Source organism: Aethalodelphis obliquidens, unplaced genomic scaffold (genome assembly GCF_003676395.1).
Source record: "Aethalodelphis obliquidens isolate GAN/ISIS:26980383/991018 unplaced genomic scaffold, ASM367639v1 scaffold18, whole genome shotgun sequence".
NCBI lineage: Eukaryota > Metazoa > Chordata > Mammalia > Artiodactyla > Delphinidae > Aethalodelphis > Aethalodelphis obliquidens.
In genome coordinates this window covers 4568051-4584177 of record NW_020837962.1, presented here as the reverse complement: position 1 = coordinate 4584177, position 16127 = coordinate 4568051, and the positions used below count along the sequence as shown (strand labels likewise).

At 52.9% G+C, this 16127-nt stretch overlaps 1 protein-coding gene across 8 annotated transcripts in view; it reads left to right on the top strand.

The window, feature by feature from the left end:
- CLEC16A (C-type lectin domain containing 16A) overlaps nt 1-16127 on the top strand; it is a 210307-nt gene that overhangs the window by 82763 nt on the left and 111417 nt on the right. For all 8 annotated transcript variants that reach the window (XR_003435087.1, XM_027117401.1, XM_027117405.1 and 5 more), the window contains 5 exons: nt 3474-3596; nt 7271-7380; nt 8161-8205; nt 10827-10877; nt 13955-14083. Coding sequence is in view for 7 of the 8 variants with exons in the window: in XM_027117401.1 (XP_026973202.1) it covers nt 3474-3596; nt 7271-7380; nt 8161-8205; nt 10827-10877; nt 13955-14083 (458 nt within the window). In the remaining variant the exon portion in view is untranslated. The remainder of the gene's footprint in view (nt 1-3473; nt 3597-7270; nt 7381-8160; nt 8206-10826; nt 10878-13954; nt 14084-16127) is intronic.

Below are 16127 nucleotides of genomic sequence, written 5' to 3'. Positions count from 1 at the left end.
TGTGTGTGTGTGTGTGTGTGTGTGTGTGTGTGTGTGTGTGTGTGTGTCTGTCTGTCTGCCTGTCCATCCGTCCACCTGCACATGTGCCGTTTCCCTTTCACATGCATATCATTGTCATATTGTCACACTGACCTTGTTCATTCACAGCTGTGAGCCACTGTTTTGTTTGGACCCAGAAGAATGTCTTAGAGACAGTGGTGGGAAAAAGAGAGAGACGGGGAGGGAATGAGGCACCTGGCCGAGCAGGAACTTTGGGGAAAGAGCGGAGATGCCCAGAGGGGTTCTTTACAAAGTTCTGCCGTGTGTTGTGTGGAATGGACCCTGCTCTCTGCCTCCCCTTGGCTGGTGGTAAAATCTACTGCACATAGGATGCATTGCAACATGGAGTCTGTTTTGGGAAAGTGCTGGAAGCAGGGAGGTCACCTTGAGTGGCCAGGGGGATGAAGGCTGCTCTAGAGTTGGCCATGACAACCAGATCATGTCACCTGCTAGCTGCCCTCCAGGGGTCCTGGCATCCAAGCCATGTCTGTCCCTCCCCTAGCTTCTGCCTCATCACTTCCACCCAAAGCCCCGATCCCACTCTCCCCGAGCTCTCCCATACTCCCTGCCCTGCCCCTTGGCCTGGCAAGTCCTGGTCGTCCCTGAGCAGCTCATCCTTCAGAATCCAACCTAGCTGCTCGTCCCCTGCACTCCCCACAGACAGTTCAGCATGCCTTCTTTGGGCCTTCTAGAATAGCTTGACGTTAGCTTTGGTTAGCTTGTTTTCCTTTCTGTCCTTTTGTTCTTTCATTCTTTCTTTCCTCTTATAACACAGCTGATATAGAACTACATTAAGCCACGTTCAAAGTAAAAATTCCCATCAGTGCAAGGTAACGACAGGTAACTATTGAACGTGACCGAGTGCTGCTTCTTACTGCGTCCTGACAGCAACCCTGGGACGGGCAGTTTCTGTAATTATTCCCATTGAACATGTAAGGAGGCTGAGAGTCCAAGAGGTAAGTATCAAAACAAAATTCTTCCAGCACCTGGCACCTGGCTCTTTCCCCTTCCACCCCGGCCACAGTGCAGCAAGAACCCTGGGAGAGAACGAGCCCAAGGGCACGAGGAGGCCTTGCGGGGCGGGCGGTTGCTTTTGTCAGACCAGGGGGCAGGCCCCTCTCAAACTGTTGCTGTGGTCAGCTCACCACACAGGGGGTGCCACCCCCTTCCCAGCTGGATCCTGTCCATCTCCAGAATCAACCTAGTTCTAACTGTGCCTCTAACGTGGTCTGTGACCTTGGGGACGTGACTTAACATCTCTGGGCCTTAATTTCCTCACTAAAGGAAGAGGTTGCATTGGAATCTGGTCCTGTGATGTCTTGAGGTTTTTCAGTCCCCCTGGTTCCCCTGCTTCACGGAGGGTGGAGCTACCAGCCGAGGAAGGTCAGGATAACCTTGGCAGATTTTTCTTCCTGTTGAGAGAAGATTTTGCCACAGATTTCCTCATTTTTGACAAATTCTAAGGGAGTCAGGGCAATAATAGGCAAGAGACAAAAAAAAGGAACTCGCCATGGAAATTCAAGAGCTGCTCGAGTCTGCCTCCCAGGCCCTCACGGCTGCCGCTGCGTCCCCGGGGGAGCCAAAAGCTGGCTCCGTCTTCTTTGAAGTGGGGTGACGGGTTGGGGGTCATGGAAGTGGGTGATGTGCCGGGCAGGCCGGGGAGCCATTGTTTTCCCCAAAACTGCTGCTGACAGTTCCCAGAGGGCCAAGAACGAAAGGGTAGAGAGAGATTCACACGGTGTTGACATTTCTGGAAAAAAGCAAATGGTAGAAAGATTCAGTTGACGTCCTTCTTGCCATTTAATAAACCAGAATGCTTCAGAGTTAGACATTTAGCATCAAAACGAGATACAGAATCCACAAATCAAATTTTCATCACAATCAAATTTTTGGATGAAGCCACATCGGTGCGGTGTGAGAGGGGGACCTGCTTACCTCCAGCCCTCGGGCTGCCTCCACCCGTGTCATCTCCTTGGCATGACTTAGCCTCCGGTTCGGAGTTGGAAGGAATTCAGTAGCGCAAGATATATTGTTATGCTTTATTACGTCAACGTGTGAGTGTGGGAGTTACTTAGAATCCAGACAATCAGCTCCTCGCTGCTATCCTGCAGTATTTTGTCAGGGTTCTAAATGAAGCATCATCTAGTACTCAAGGGGCCGTATTTCAAGAGTTCCCAGAAGTGCCACCACCCCCCTTTTGTAGAATAACAGGAAAAGACGTGCTTCAGGCACAAACAATCCTTCCAGCTCCCCAGGCGTGGAGCAAGTGAAATGTTTGTTTCTGCGAGCTTTTCTGCAAGCCTAGTTTTCCAGAGCCGGGCTTGGCGAGAGGAGAGGGATTTGGAGCACTGCCCGTCTCACACCTGGCCTGGCGAAGTGACCCCAGCGGGGTCGTCCTGTCGCCCTAGCCCCCAGGTCCTGCTTTAGGAAAAGTGATGCTCGGTTCACTTAGACTCTGAGTGCGCCCTCTCTCCTTTCCCAAGCCCCCCACCCCACCCTCACCCTCCCCCACCCCACCCCCACCCCCTTCTCATCTTTGTCATTGAAATGCTGTTAGATTTCCCTGGAGGAAAAGTGATTCCTCTGCCCCTTAAACGTAGCCCCATAGATCCGCTCTCGCGCCTTTCTGTGAGCCCGGCATGGGACTGCCGCCTCTGTGTTTCCCACGCGGGGGCCCAGCTCTCCAGTTTGGTGTTAAGAGCAGGAGATGCAATTGGTGGGCACAATTGTAGGTTCCTTTCTGTCTGGTCTGTTTCCCCCATTGTGGGACGGGTCTCACACGGGGGTGCCCTCGGGGGGTGCGCAGACCAGCCCCGAAACGGCAGCAAACCCCACAGTGCCAGAGTTTCTCCTTTTCCCACCCGCTTCCCGCTCCTCTGACTGTGCCCAGGAGCATGTCACAGTTGGGCTAGTGTAACCTCAGCACCTTTCACGCACCTGCCGATCGCCCTTTCTAATTCAGAGCAGGCCTCGGGCCACAGTGAGTAGCCAGTCAACAGTCTTTGGCTGAAACGTAAAAACCTTGTTGCTGTTGGTATTGCAGCCATGCTGATTTCCCGTTTGCAAGTAGTGTTAGAAAATGTATGTTTTAGGGAATTCCCTGGCGGTCCAGTGGTTAGGACTCGGCGCTTTCACTGCCGAGGGCCTGGGTTCAATCTCTGGTCGGGAACTAAGGTCCCTCAAGCTGAGCGGTGTGGCCAAAAGGAAAAGAAAAGAAAAGAAAAGATATGTTTTAATATATTTACTTAAGTTCCAGTTACAGAAAACTCTGAGGTGAGTCATAGTACAGGCAGCACCCGGTCATGGCAGGAATCACAAAGACGGACCGTGGACGGCCGAGGTTGAGGAAGACCCGCTCGAAGGGGCCTTTCAGGACACGGAGGACACTCGGTATGGCAGCTGTGCCTACAGCCGGCCCCTTCCCTCCGTTTCAGGCATGGATCCTGAGAAACTCGAGCGGATCCAGCTGCCGGTGCCCACTGCGGCCGAGAAGACGACCTACAACCACCTACTGGCTGAAAGACTCATCAGGATCATGAACAACGCAGCCCAGCCAGGTGCCCGGGCGTGCAGGCGGTTCCCAGGGTTGGTAGAGTTACGGGGACCAGGCCCCACACTGGCACCAGGAGCCCTGGCTTCTAGATCTGGCCCTGCTGGGAATCCAGGCAGACCTCAGCCATTCCCCTGCCACATACCCCCGTGTCCTGGGCCACCCGGACCCCTCCCATCCAGCTGTGTCTTCGTCTCGAGGTCTCCTCCTCTTTCCTTCCCCCATGGTGTTTGTGCCAGACCCTCTCTTTCTTCTCCTTCCATACTCAACCCTGCTTTGGTCAGTTTTGCCTGTGTCTGCAGCCCTCCTCTTGGGGTGGCCCAAGGCCACATTTGAGCATGAACTAGGCTGAGAGTATGAGTGAGGGGGAAGGTTGATAATACGAGATGTGCCCAGTGTCTGGCACGTGTCAGCCTAGTTCTGAGGTCTTGGCCAGCACCGACCTGCAGCCACATTAGGGGCTAGAAAGAGCAAGTGGAATGAACTAGCACAGTGGTTCTCAGCTGGGGGCAGCTTTGCCTGGGACATTTTTGGTGGTCACAACTTGGGGAGGGGTTGCTACTGGCATCTGGTAAGCAGAGGCCGGGATGCTGCTAAACATCCTACAGTGCACAGGACAGGCCCCCACAGCAAAGGATTATCTGGCCCCAAATGTCAATGATGCCGAGGCTGAGAAACCCTAATTGCAAGGCAGGGAGAGAGGCCATCGGGGCGTGAGTGAGTGCGCGGGGAAGGGCCGGACGGAGATGCAGCCTGGTGGAGAGAGAACCGCTGGGCTGAGTGATCAGGAGCAGTCCAGGGGGTGGCCCCAGTCAGGCTCAGGAGAAGGGCAGGCGTCCAGGGTTGGGACTGCAGATGAGGACCTCAGAGTCAAGGGGGGAGGTGGCCAGAAGCACAGTGTGACTGCTGCGGAGTGAGTGCAGGGGCTTGGAGAACAGGGCCCAGGGCCTAAAGGGTATCAGTAAACTCAACAAATGTTTATTGAGTGCCTCCTGCATGCCAGCCTCTGTATGCGAGGGACGAGGGTATAGGAAGTAGGGGACAGACGTGGGTCCTGTACTCCCGGAGCCACGGCTGGGGGTCTGTGGAGTCTAGACCTCAGTGTGGGGTCAGGGCCAGAACTAACACTGTGGGGCTCGCAGATGTTTTTTTTTGTTTGTTTGTTTGTTTTTGCGGTATGCGGGCCTCTCACTGTTGTGGCCTCTCACGTTGAGGAGCACAGGCTCCGGATGCGCAGGCTCAGTGGCCATGGCTCACGGGCCTAGTCGCTCCTTGGCATGTGGGATCTTCCCGGACCGGGGTACGAACTCGTGTCCCCTGCATCGGCAGGCAGACTCTCAACCACTGCGCCACCAGGGAAGCCCTCACAGATGGTTTTTAAAGTCACAGGAGAGGAGAGAGGCGTGTCTAGGACTGAGCTCTGGGCCACTACCGATCTCTGAAGGTGATATAGAGGGGGAGCCAGCTCCAGAGCCTGGGCCAGGCCCCACGTGGGAGGGGGAGGGCCAGGAGGAAGGTGTCCTGGGTGGCAAGAAAGATGTGGGTGGTTCAGGACCAAGGGGCGCTCGGTGGAGTCAGTTTCCACGGGAGGTCTAGTTGGGGGAGGCGGAGCACGTTCCTGAGGATGGTGGCCCCAGACCGGTTGGCAGGAGCTGTGTAACTGGACGGGCCTCAGTGATGGGGAAGGTGGAGCATGGCCTGGGTGCTGGGGAGGAGCGTCCACGGTGGGGAGGATCGGCAGGCCCCCTGAGGACGGTGTATTTCTGAAGAGAAGAGGTTGGGGCAGCTCAGAGGGACAATCTGGAAGCTTCGATGAGGCCTCAGGAGTTTGCTGCTCCCTCTGTTCCCCTGGAGAGATGGACCAGCAGGAGGAATAGTCAGCAACTTGGCAGGAACTTGCAAAGGAAGAAGAGTCTTGGTGGAAAATCACCATCCGCTTGCCTGGAGGCAGCAGGAGGGGCATTTCTGACCTGGCCCACAGCGCAGCTCTGTGGAGGGGCAGGCGGGAGTGAGACTGTGCTCCGGAGAACTCCTGAGCTTGCAGGAGGGCAGGGGGAGGGGGGGCACTGCTGGGCCTGGGCCGCGGTGCAGAAGTGGTGGTGGGGCTGGGACGGGGAGAACGGCCGAGCTGAGACTAACTAGCCTCTGCCCGGGTGGCCCCTGGGGTTGTGTCGTGCTTAGGAAGGCCTGGTTTTGCTCGTATGTAACCAGTTCATTTTTGGGCAAACAGATTCCCTCTTCTCACCTGTTTGCTGCCCTACCCCCACCACTGCCCTAACATACACACACACACACACACACACACACACACACACGCACGCACGCACGCGTGCGCGCAGCGTTAAAGGCCAGCCAGGGAGGTGTGCAGCGGTGTGTCTGCCTTGAGTTTTTCCCCAGTGGTCCATCCTGGTCCCTGTTGTTTCCAAGACCTCCGAGATGTGGCCTAGAAACTACCCCCTCTCCTGGCCCCTCCTTCCACGTGGAGGCCTCTCCCCAGAAATGAGATTAAAGACTCAGGGGGAGTTTGCTAAGAGCAGAATGCCCTTCAGTCAGCGGTCACGGGTGCTTTCTAGGGACGATGCCAGATGTGGGTTTTGGCATTCAGCGCACCTGGAGTCCACCACAGCCCAGGGTGAGACTTGGGACAAGCCACTTCACTTTTCTAAACCTCAGCCTTTAGAGAACCCATTGCAGTGGGGTTTTAGAGAGACTCCTTGAGGGAGCGTCTCTAAAGCACCCAGACCATGCCTGGCTCACAGCAGGACAGCAGGTTGTGTTAGTCAGAACTTGGTTGCAGTTGACAGAAACCCAACTGAGACTCGCTGAGACAATACAAACAAACAAACAAGACTGTTGGCTTGCATGACCTCAAGTCTGCTGGGCGCTGGCTTGAGGCACAGCTGAATCCGGGGCTCAAACAATGTTTTCAAGCCTGTCTTTGGGCTCTGTGGCCTTCTGCCTTGGCCAGATGACTGCCTGCAGCTCCCGCCACCTGTCTCTGTCGGGCTCTAGACTTGCTGTAGCAGAGACGCTGGGCAGCCTGGTGGAAGGGAGGACTCAGGGCTCAGTTTGTAGAACACGCTGGTGAGGTGACCACTGCGGACTATATGCAGCCCAGCACGAGGAGAGGGTCTTGAGCCCGGTGGTTCCAGTAAGTTGTGGAACTGAGCCTTACTGACTGTGACTGGCTCCCTTGCTCGCCCCCTACCCAGTCACTGTGACCAGGGGGCTGGATGGCCCTGACCAGCCTGGGGGATGTGCCCACCCCTGGGACAGGGGAAGCAGGACCAGCTCCACCCAAATCACATGACCGAGAGCAGGGCTAGTGGATCTCCAAGGGAAACTGGGGGTGCTTGTCCCTGAAGAAAGGGAAGGAATGCTGGACAAGCAAAGTGACCGCAGATGGCCACTTTCTAGGCCTTCAATAATAAGTAGTTACCCATTTTTCCTGCCTCCTCTCCCCCCATAAGGGGACTTTGGGTAGCATTTGGTACAGGCGATTTTGATGAGAACATTCAATTGTAATTGATTGGGAAGGAGGTTGGCACATGGGGGCTCCCTCTGTACCCCCACTGGATGTCGGGGGACCTGTCAGCTGACCTCCAAGTCGGGAAGGCAAGAGACTGCCTGTGAGGGCATGCAGCCCGGGGTACGCGCGGCTGACCCCAGTGTGCTCCGCAGATGGCAAGATCCGGTTGGCGACGCTGGAGCTGAGCTGCCTGCTCCTAAAGCAGCAAGTCGTGACCAGCACGGGCTGTGTCATAAAGGACGTACACCTGGCCTGCCTGGAGGTGAGGCCCCCTTCCTCCTGCACCCGTGCCCCGGGGGAGGGCAGGAGGAGGTCGAGGGAAGCTGCTGCATCCAGACCGCAGCCCGGTCCGTGGCACCACTGCGAGGAAGCTGGGCCCCAGACCCCTGCCGCCCCCTCTGCCCACTTGCTCCCGCAGACCTACCCTTCCACTGAGATGGGCCCGAGAAGCCCACTTACTAGTGAGTTTTAGTAGTTCTCTTGTATTTGGCTCTGAATTTGTCTCCGGGATTTTTTTCTTTTTATATTATGAAAGTTTTATACGTGTACAGATACACATTTATTTATTCATGGTTTATCGTGCTACTATGTTCATTCATTGTTTTAAATAGCTTTCATTGTCTTCCCTCTTATTTTCCATGTTTATTTTAGAAAGTTTAGAAACTACAGAGAGGTAAAAGGTAATGATAGTTGACACTTCGGTGTGTGTCTTTCCAGATACCACATACACTCACACACACGTTTACAAGTGAATTTTTCTTTTTATAAAAACAGAGTTATCAAGGCCATGTTGTAGAACTCGTTTCTCTCATGTAACTGTGTATCAGCAGCTTTCCATGTCATCACATTGAATCGTCTGTCCTTTGCCGATTTTTATTTTGAGCTCCTTCTCCCCCACCCCCTTACGAAGAACCACTTTATAGATTAAGATAATTAGCCCAGCGTCTGTCTTATATAGACTCAGACTTTAGAATTTGTGATTTACCCAACTCACTCGCCTCCATGAGACCTGCCCCCTCACACCCTCCCTCTCTTTTAACAGGGAGCCCGAGAAGAAAGTGTCCACCTGGTGCGGCATTTCTATAAGGTAAACTGCCGGAACTCAGGGGTACAGCAGTGTGTGTGTGTGTGTCGTATAAACCAGACTGTAGTGTCTTCAGTTATTTGTTACACCCTATGGGTCCTGAGTAAAAATGTTCAATTTCATCCTCTCCGGAGCAGTGGTCTCTGCACTTTTCTGTCCATGCTCTTGTATCAGAACAACTTTTGAGGACTCACCCCTAGTATGGGACTGTTTATTTATCAATTATATATGAATTTGTTCATTGATGGATTTACATGTAAATGATGAATTATATACAGATAGTCATATGACTAAATAATACATATGAACTTATGTGTTCATGAATTACATATGCTTATACATATAAAATTACTGAATTACATATGAGTTTATAAATTATATGCATGTGTATTATTTATATACATGTACAGGCAGACCTCAGAGATCCTGTGGGTTTGGTTCCAGATCACCACAATAGAGCAAATATCACAATAAAGAGAGTCACGCAAACATTTTGGTTTCCCAGCGCTAATCAAAGTTATGCTTACGTTGTACTGTGGTCTGCTAAGTGTGTGATAGCATGGTGTCTAAAAAAAGAGTACATACCTTAATTAAAAATACTTTACTGCTAAAACATGCTAACTATCATCTGACAACACAGGGTTGCCATGGACTTTCAATTTGTAAAAAACATTCAGTATCTGTGAAGCAGTAAAGCAAAGTGCAATAAAATGAAGTGTGCCTGTGTGCACATACAGGCTCTAAACATTTATCATGAATGTAGTGAGAGCTGGTAAAGGACCACCATAACTTTCAGTATTTGGAAAACTTGTAGATCTGTCTTCAGTTTCCAGATGATTCGTTTTAAGATACTGCATTGTGATGGTTTTGTTTACCTCTTTTCTTAAGGCATAATATAGCCTTAGGCAAGGCTCATCATTTGTCAGCAACAGTGGATTAATCCATATGCCAAGCAGTCTTAGTTTCTGACTCTTTGGCCTCCACATCAGATCTCTCCAGATCCAGTGAGTGGTGGTTTCCCCTTGTACTCTGGCTGATGAAGAGATCCTCCCTGGAGGAGGAAAGGCGTGGGCCCCACCCTTTTCTCATTCACTTGCGCTGTTATTCATTGTTTGTACTCACAGCAGTTTAGCTGTGAGCTAGATACACATATGAACGGGAATCTTTTTCTTTGTGAGAAGCTTTTTAAGCCACCGCCCATCATTGTCAGTGTTCGTTGAGATAAAACCAGGTCATGTAATCTGGAAGTGTACCTTGCCGCGATCAGATGACGCCACGCAGCTGCAGTACGGCGGACATGCCCAGACGTGGGTGGTACCACTGTGGGCCCCACGCACCGGGGCAGAAATCCCAGTCTCCCCTTAGACCGGCCCAAACCACACTTGGCCTTGAAGTGAGGATACGAGTCCTCGGCAGAGGCATCTTTGAAGCTCTTTCCGGTATAACTGCTCTTAGTTTATTCCCCTGCCCCCCACCCCCACCCTGGCCCCCAAAAAGCTTCTGGATTGCAAAAACAGGAAGACATATAGGTAGGCATCTTCCCAGAGGATTTTTCTTTCTCACTGACAAAAGGAGAACTGTATTTGAATTGCAGCTCCCTTCTCCCAACCCAGATTTTTCTCTCTTGTATCCTAAAAGGTTTGCACCCTAAGTACAGTATCTCACGAGCTTATGGATATTCTCAAGGGTTGCTATTTCTGTGGTTATTGCATGGTTCTCACACCACACAAGAACTTCCAAGTTTACCTGTGGTTCTGATCACTGGAAAAACATATAGAGGACCTATTGCTTTTCCCACCCCCAACTGTGTGTGGGGTGGGGGGGCGGGGAGGGCGCTTAGGAGACAGGCCAGGTCTAGCAGCCCTGACACGCTCAGCCAAGTCTCCCCTGCCCTCCCCCGTTGCAGGCCTATCCAGGGTGGTCATAATGACTTGTGTGCATCAACTCATTTTGTCTTCCTATTGCACAGACGTGGGCTCTCATCCCAGTCTTGCAGTGAAACAAAGAGAGGCTCCAAGAGGTACGGCTGAGATTGGCCCCTGGTCTATGTGTCTCACAGCCAATTCCTCCCCGCCACCCTGTTCTGGGAGGGACCTCCGGGGCAGAGTCATCTGGGCTGCAGGAACTCCAAAACCCCAAAGGCGCACCTCAAAAACAAATGGAACAAGCCGTATAATTTTAGAGTTAAGCATATTTAATCATACTCTTCCTTTCAGAGGTGTGGAGCCTCATAGCTTTAACATGACAACTTAACTGAGATTCTTATTTTCTCCAACCATTCTCAGCAAGCAGATGGCCTTAAATACTTGAAACGTTAACCCTTTTTATATTTTAATTATATATGAAGTTATTTTTGTTGTTTTTACTTAACTGCCTTGACACTAGAAATCTAACTACACATGCTTGAAAAAAAGGAGAAAAGCGTTGAGGTTCCATTTGATATTTGGGCTTTCTTTTGGGTGTGTGTATTCTTATTCACGTGTGTATTTCACTTCCTGGTGATTTACCAGAACTCGCTAATAAGAAACAGATGGTACCAAAAACCTCAAACTGGAGTTTATAATACTTTGTTGTTTATGGGGAAAAAATGTGCATAATCTTCTCTTTCCTTCCTTTCTTTTTAGGGAGAAGAAATCTTTTTGGACATGTTTGAAGATGAGTACAGGAGCATGACGGTGAGTGAGGGGCCAGACGCGCTTGTGGGTATGCAAAGCTTGTCCTGCCGAACCAGGGGAGAACTCGTCTCATTCGGAGCTTTCCATCCGAATGACAGAGACTGGTGGGGAAGTGCATTGAAAACAGTGCCTTTTGATCCCCACCAGTGAAACTTCAGATGACATTCACTCCCCCTAAGTTGGGCTGAGTCATAAGGTGGTTCAGAAAGATTCACTTTGATATGAATAGTATTTGATTGAGGACTTAGTCCGTGTCAGGTGAGTCCGCGTCAGGTGTGTGCAGCATGTCGTACATGTGAAATCTCTTAATCCCCATGTCAGCCTGATGGGAGTCACTGCTATCATTATCCTGCTTTTGCCGATAAGGAAATAAGAGTCAGGGAGCTTGAGGGAGGCGCCCACATGTGCCCAGGCATCGAGGAGCAGAGCCGTCACCTCCCAGTGCCCTGCCCTGCTCTGCATATTGTGCTGCCTCCTTCTTCTCTGTGCCACCAGAATGTTCCCGCACCTGGCTTTCCCTCGAACCTGCAGTGCCAGCCCGGGGTCTCCCCTGTCTTGCAGAAGATTGCAGGTTGCTCTGTTTTGTTCATTCGCCTCTGGATCCCCAGCACCTGCCCCTTAGTTGACACTCAGTAACTAGATGATAAATCGCCCTTTTCACGGACAAAAGAGTGAAGTGATTCGGGAACTTTACAATAAACCCAGGGGTTTAAAATGTCAAAAAGAAAAAGACAGCGTGTGCTGCGTGGCTCCCCGGCCCATCTCCGGGCGTCTGGCTGGCTGGGCCCTCACCACATCCTCACTCACAGCACATCTGAGGCCTCGCGGAACCTTTTCAAGGGAAAAGTGTAAATTGGTATAATTCACCTCCAGAAGTGCCCCAGCAGTGACCAGGCCTCCTCTCGGTGCTATGTGAGCCGCCCGTGTGCGCCTCGCACCTTTGATGCCCACACCCCATTATCCCCTCGACCCCCCCAAAGAGTGTCTCAGTCTTCTACTCTTTGGACCATGAATTGGAGTGGAGTGGAGTCAGTGGTCAGCTGCCGCCTTATGTTATGCCCGTGACGTCCCCTTCCACAATGTAATTCTCCAGAAGTTTGGCTTCTTGTTTGGAAACGTAAGGCTCGTGTGTCACTTGACAACACAGTAAAGCTTGGGCTCCTAAACCCCTGCACAGTTTCTGCTTTTGCTACTTACTAACTGGAACCCTGAGCGGGTTGCTTACTTCTGAGCCTGGATTTTTCCATCTGTAAAATGGGGCCCAGACCACACAGCTTTCCAGGCTGGTTGTGAAATACCTAAGGGCTGCCTCCTATAGAGGTTCAGCACCACGGATATTCGGTTCCCCTCCCTCCTGCCCTAGGGAGCTTCCTGGGTTTTGTTTGTTTGTCTCAGTGACACATTTATTGCATGTTTTGCACAAAGCCTGGAACTCTAGGGAAGGAACAGCTGGCATATACCCAGCACCCCTATCTGAGTTGTTAGCTCAGACTTAAGGAAATCAGCACTAAGCTCAGCGAAGTTGGCACAGCCTCTCGGGTGCTGCCAAAGCCAGGCCTTCACTTCTGACCCTTCACTGTTTCTCCTGTCACCTCTTGCTTCATGCAGAGGCATAATGGGCAGGAGTCCTCGAGGGGGCTTGTCGGAGGTGGTTGGGAGCGGAGGGGTGGAGAGGAGGGAGCTGCGAGGGAGCCGAAGGCAGGCCGGGAAGGCCCTGCGGGAAGGCTGGAACCCCAGGTGCCCCGGAGACAGGGCTCTGCCACCCCCACTCTGGCGTAAAGGAATAGCGACGGTAGACCTCAGGCCTTTGGAGGAAGGCTTCACGGGTCCAAAATAAGAAGGTAGGCAGCACGTGCGAAGGGGCTCCCTGTTCACCAGGTCTCTGGACGGCCGGACCCTCTCCACAGCTCTGCCTTGTTTAGTCAGCTTTATGTTACAGGAGGGAAAAAAGTGTGATATGATTGAAGCCCACTTTCTAAAAGAGACCAGAAAAAGCTCATGATGCTTAAAGGAGTAAAATTAATTCTACAGAATATTTACCTTTGTGAAATGTCATTCCTTTATGATGCCAGGTAAATGAAGTGTCAGTGTCCAACAACACGTGCAATTAAGGGGTCAGTACTGACGCAACAAAGTTCCAGGAGGGGAGGTGATGTTAGCATGTGTCTTGGTAATCGGAGAAGGCTTCCTGGAGGCGGTGTGGAAGGAGGCAGACAGCTCTGCCCCTCTGGCCCAGTGGCTGTGGGCACGCGCCCTCCCTCCGAGCTCAGTGATCCCCTCTGTAGTATGGGACAGCCCCAGCACCCGCCCAGTAGGAGGTGAGCCCTGCAGGGGCCTGGCGAGAAGTAGGTGCTTAATAAGTGACTTGGTTCTGTTACCCCAGGTAAGAAGCCAGGGGGACAAGGAAGGAAGGGGAAATGCGGGTTGTGTTGTGGAAATCATAGTGGGTCTGGAGAAGGGCAGGCCTGGGTCCGTGTCATGGTTCTGCCGCCAGCCGGCTGAGTGCGCCCACATCCATTCTTCGGCTTCCCCAAGCCTCCGTTTTCTCGGTAAGTTCGGCAGCCTCCCTGCTGGGGTTGTTGGGAGGCTTGGACAGGGCCTACGCGCAAAGCCGCTAGTTCTCTGCCTGGCCCGCAGTCAGGTCCCCTTCAACGGGGGCCACGTCGCTACATCTGCTGTCATCGTATTGGAAGTGCCAGCGAAGGAGGCGGGCAGCAGTCAGGCTTCCGCACACAGGGCAGACCACCCTAAAGGGACCACCGTAAAGGGCTGGCCTCCTTACTGAGGCCCCTCTCCCTGCTGCGGCGAGGGGAACAAGAGGGTGAGAAAGAAGAGCTTTCCACAGCAGGGAGGCAGCTTCTCCAGAGTGTCTGAGCTGTCACTGCAGATGAGGGGACATCTGCAACTTCAAAAACAACAAGGCACATCTCTCACATCTGGCTGCCTCGAGGCTTCACTCAGTCTGAATCTCAGTTGATGTGCTCTTTAATATGTGCCGATGGAGGTGAGAGGCCAGTGTCACCTGCCCCAGCGCCTTCCTCCCTTCAGTGAGCTTCCCTTCGATGTCTGTCTTCTAGATGAAGCCCATGAATGTGGAATATCTCATGATGGACGCCTCCATCCTGCTGCCCCCCACGGGCACGCCGCTGACGGGCATTGACTTTGTGAAGCGGCTGCCGTGTGGTGACGTGGAGAAGACCCGGCGGGTGAGTGGGCGCTCTACTCAGCCTCTCCTGGGCTGCTGCCCTCCAGGAGCACCTCCGGAGTGGGGGGCGGAGGGTTCCCGACCACATCCAGACCTGCCTTCCAACACGCCTTCGGGAGAGCCAGAGCTCCTCCCTCGCACCCCGCCACCAGGCCTAACTTCCCCAGGCGCGCTGCCCTTTGTTAAAGCAGAGATTGAAATTCCATCGTATCTGGCCACAGATGCCGGATGTCGGTGTTGGTGGCAGGCAGGCTGCCTTCGCTGGCGCGGAGCTGGCCCCAACCCCAGAGCTCTGAAAGAGGAAGCGGGGCCAGGCTTCTGCGAAGGAGCATGGGGGGTGAGCAGTCGACATAGTGCAGGTGAGGCTGCTATGAAAGCAGCCCCGTGAGGCCGGGTCCCCCAGAGATGGTGGTGTTAAGGTATCTGAGGGATCTTGGGGACGAGGCACACGCAAATGCAATTGTGATTCTCGCTGGCCTGCAGGAGAGGTGTGTGAAGAGATTAGTTCTCAGAACCCAGCTGCAGTGTGTGCTTCCGTTATCAGCACTTTTTTTCTGAAGCAATCTCCCAGGGCTGTTCAGGGTATTTTATCTCCCTGGTAAGATCAGTTTCTTTCTTAGAAAGCACCATAACCTTTTCCTAGAAAATCGTTCCCTGGAGATGTGGCGGTTAGTGGATAAATTAGAGGAATTCATTGCACTCGGCTCCCGTTATCAGGCCGCATCTTCCTCTGAGTTAATCCAAGTGTAACCAGAGTGGCAGAAGTGTTTTAACCTTTAGATTTTGAGGAGCGGGATTAACTTGCTGGATCTGCCTAAAGCAAGAGGATTCCATGGCCTTCCTGCTGGTGATTTTGCCTCAGATGCCTGGCCGGGTGGGGGTGGGTCACAGAGGAAGTTGGACCTGTGTCTGCAGTCAATCCACATTCCCTGCTGTCTGACCAAACCCACAGCCCTCACCGCAGGACCCACCCTCTCTCCGGGCCAGTGACACCTTCCTTCCTTGTGCTCCCAGCCAGGGCTGTGGGCCCCATGGCCGGGCACGTGATTGTTTGCGGGCGGCAGTGTTTGCACTGGGCATCCTTGGCATCGGCCTTTACGGGGGGATTGGTTCTGACAAATGCATGTCATGTCTGCACTCCTTCATGGAGTGGACACGCTCACCCTTAACCTTTGGTTGGCCTAGGAGATGCTCCCAAGCAGGGTAATGGCAACACACCCAGTCAAGCTGTTGTATCCCCAGGCCAGAGAGGACCCCGTCCCCAGGTCCTCCTTGGACCCTGAGCCAGAAGGTCCAGAAGATTGTGAACGTTGAGAGCTGCTGCTCTGGGTTGCATCCTGCCTTCTTTTCAGTCCACAGTCCGTCAGGTTTCCTTAACAGTCACATGAGCTCATAGCCTGTGTGATAAAGCAGATCATTCATATCAGTTCTTTATATGAATTTCCTCACGTAATTCTACAACCACTCTAGAAGGTTGGCGCTAGTATTATCCCCATCTTGTAGAGGGATAAACTGAGGCACGAAGAGGTCAAGTGATTTGCTCAAGGTCCCCCAGCTAATAAGTAGCAGAGCCAGAATTCAACCTAGGCAGCGTGGCCATTCTGACCCGCTGCCTGCCGCTGCCGCCTTCATTGTGTTTATTAGCCCCACTCCTCAAGGAATCAGAGTCTAGAGGGCGAGGTGGGAAGAGGCAGTGCCATTCCATGGGCCAAGGCCGTTTCTAAAGGAACATGGGGTCAGGTCCCTAATCCTACCCGGGGAAGGAGGTGGAGCAGCACAGAGGGCTGGTCCTTGAGCCAAGACTGTGGGGAAGGGCTGGGCAGCTGGGGGAGGCAAAGGCCCAGAAAGACGTGGCACATTCCAGCACCTCCGACAAAGAGGGGACTGTGGCCGGAGCCCACCGTGAGGGAGGCTACGTGGGAAGTGATGGGGCTGGGAGGAGCTGAAGGAGGCAGTTCCCAGAGGCCTTGGAGCCCAGCGAGGACCTTGGCCTTGTTGGCTGGTTCCTGGCATCATGTCCTGCTGGCTTGGGGCAAACGATTTTG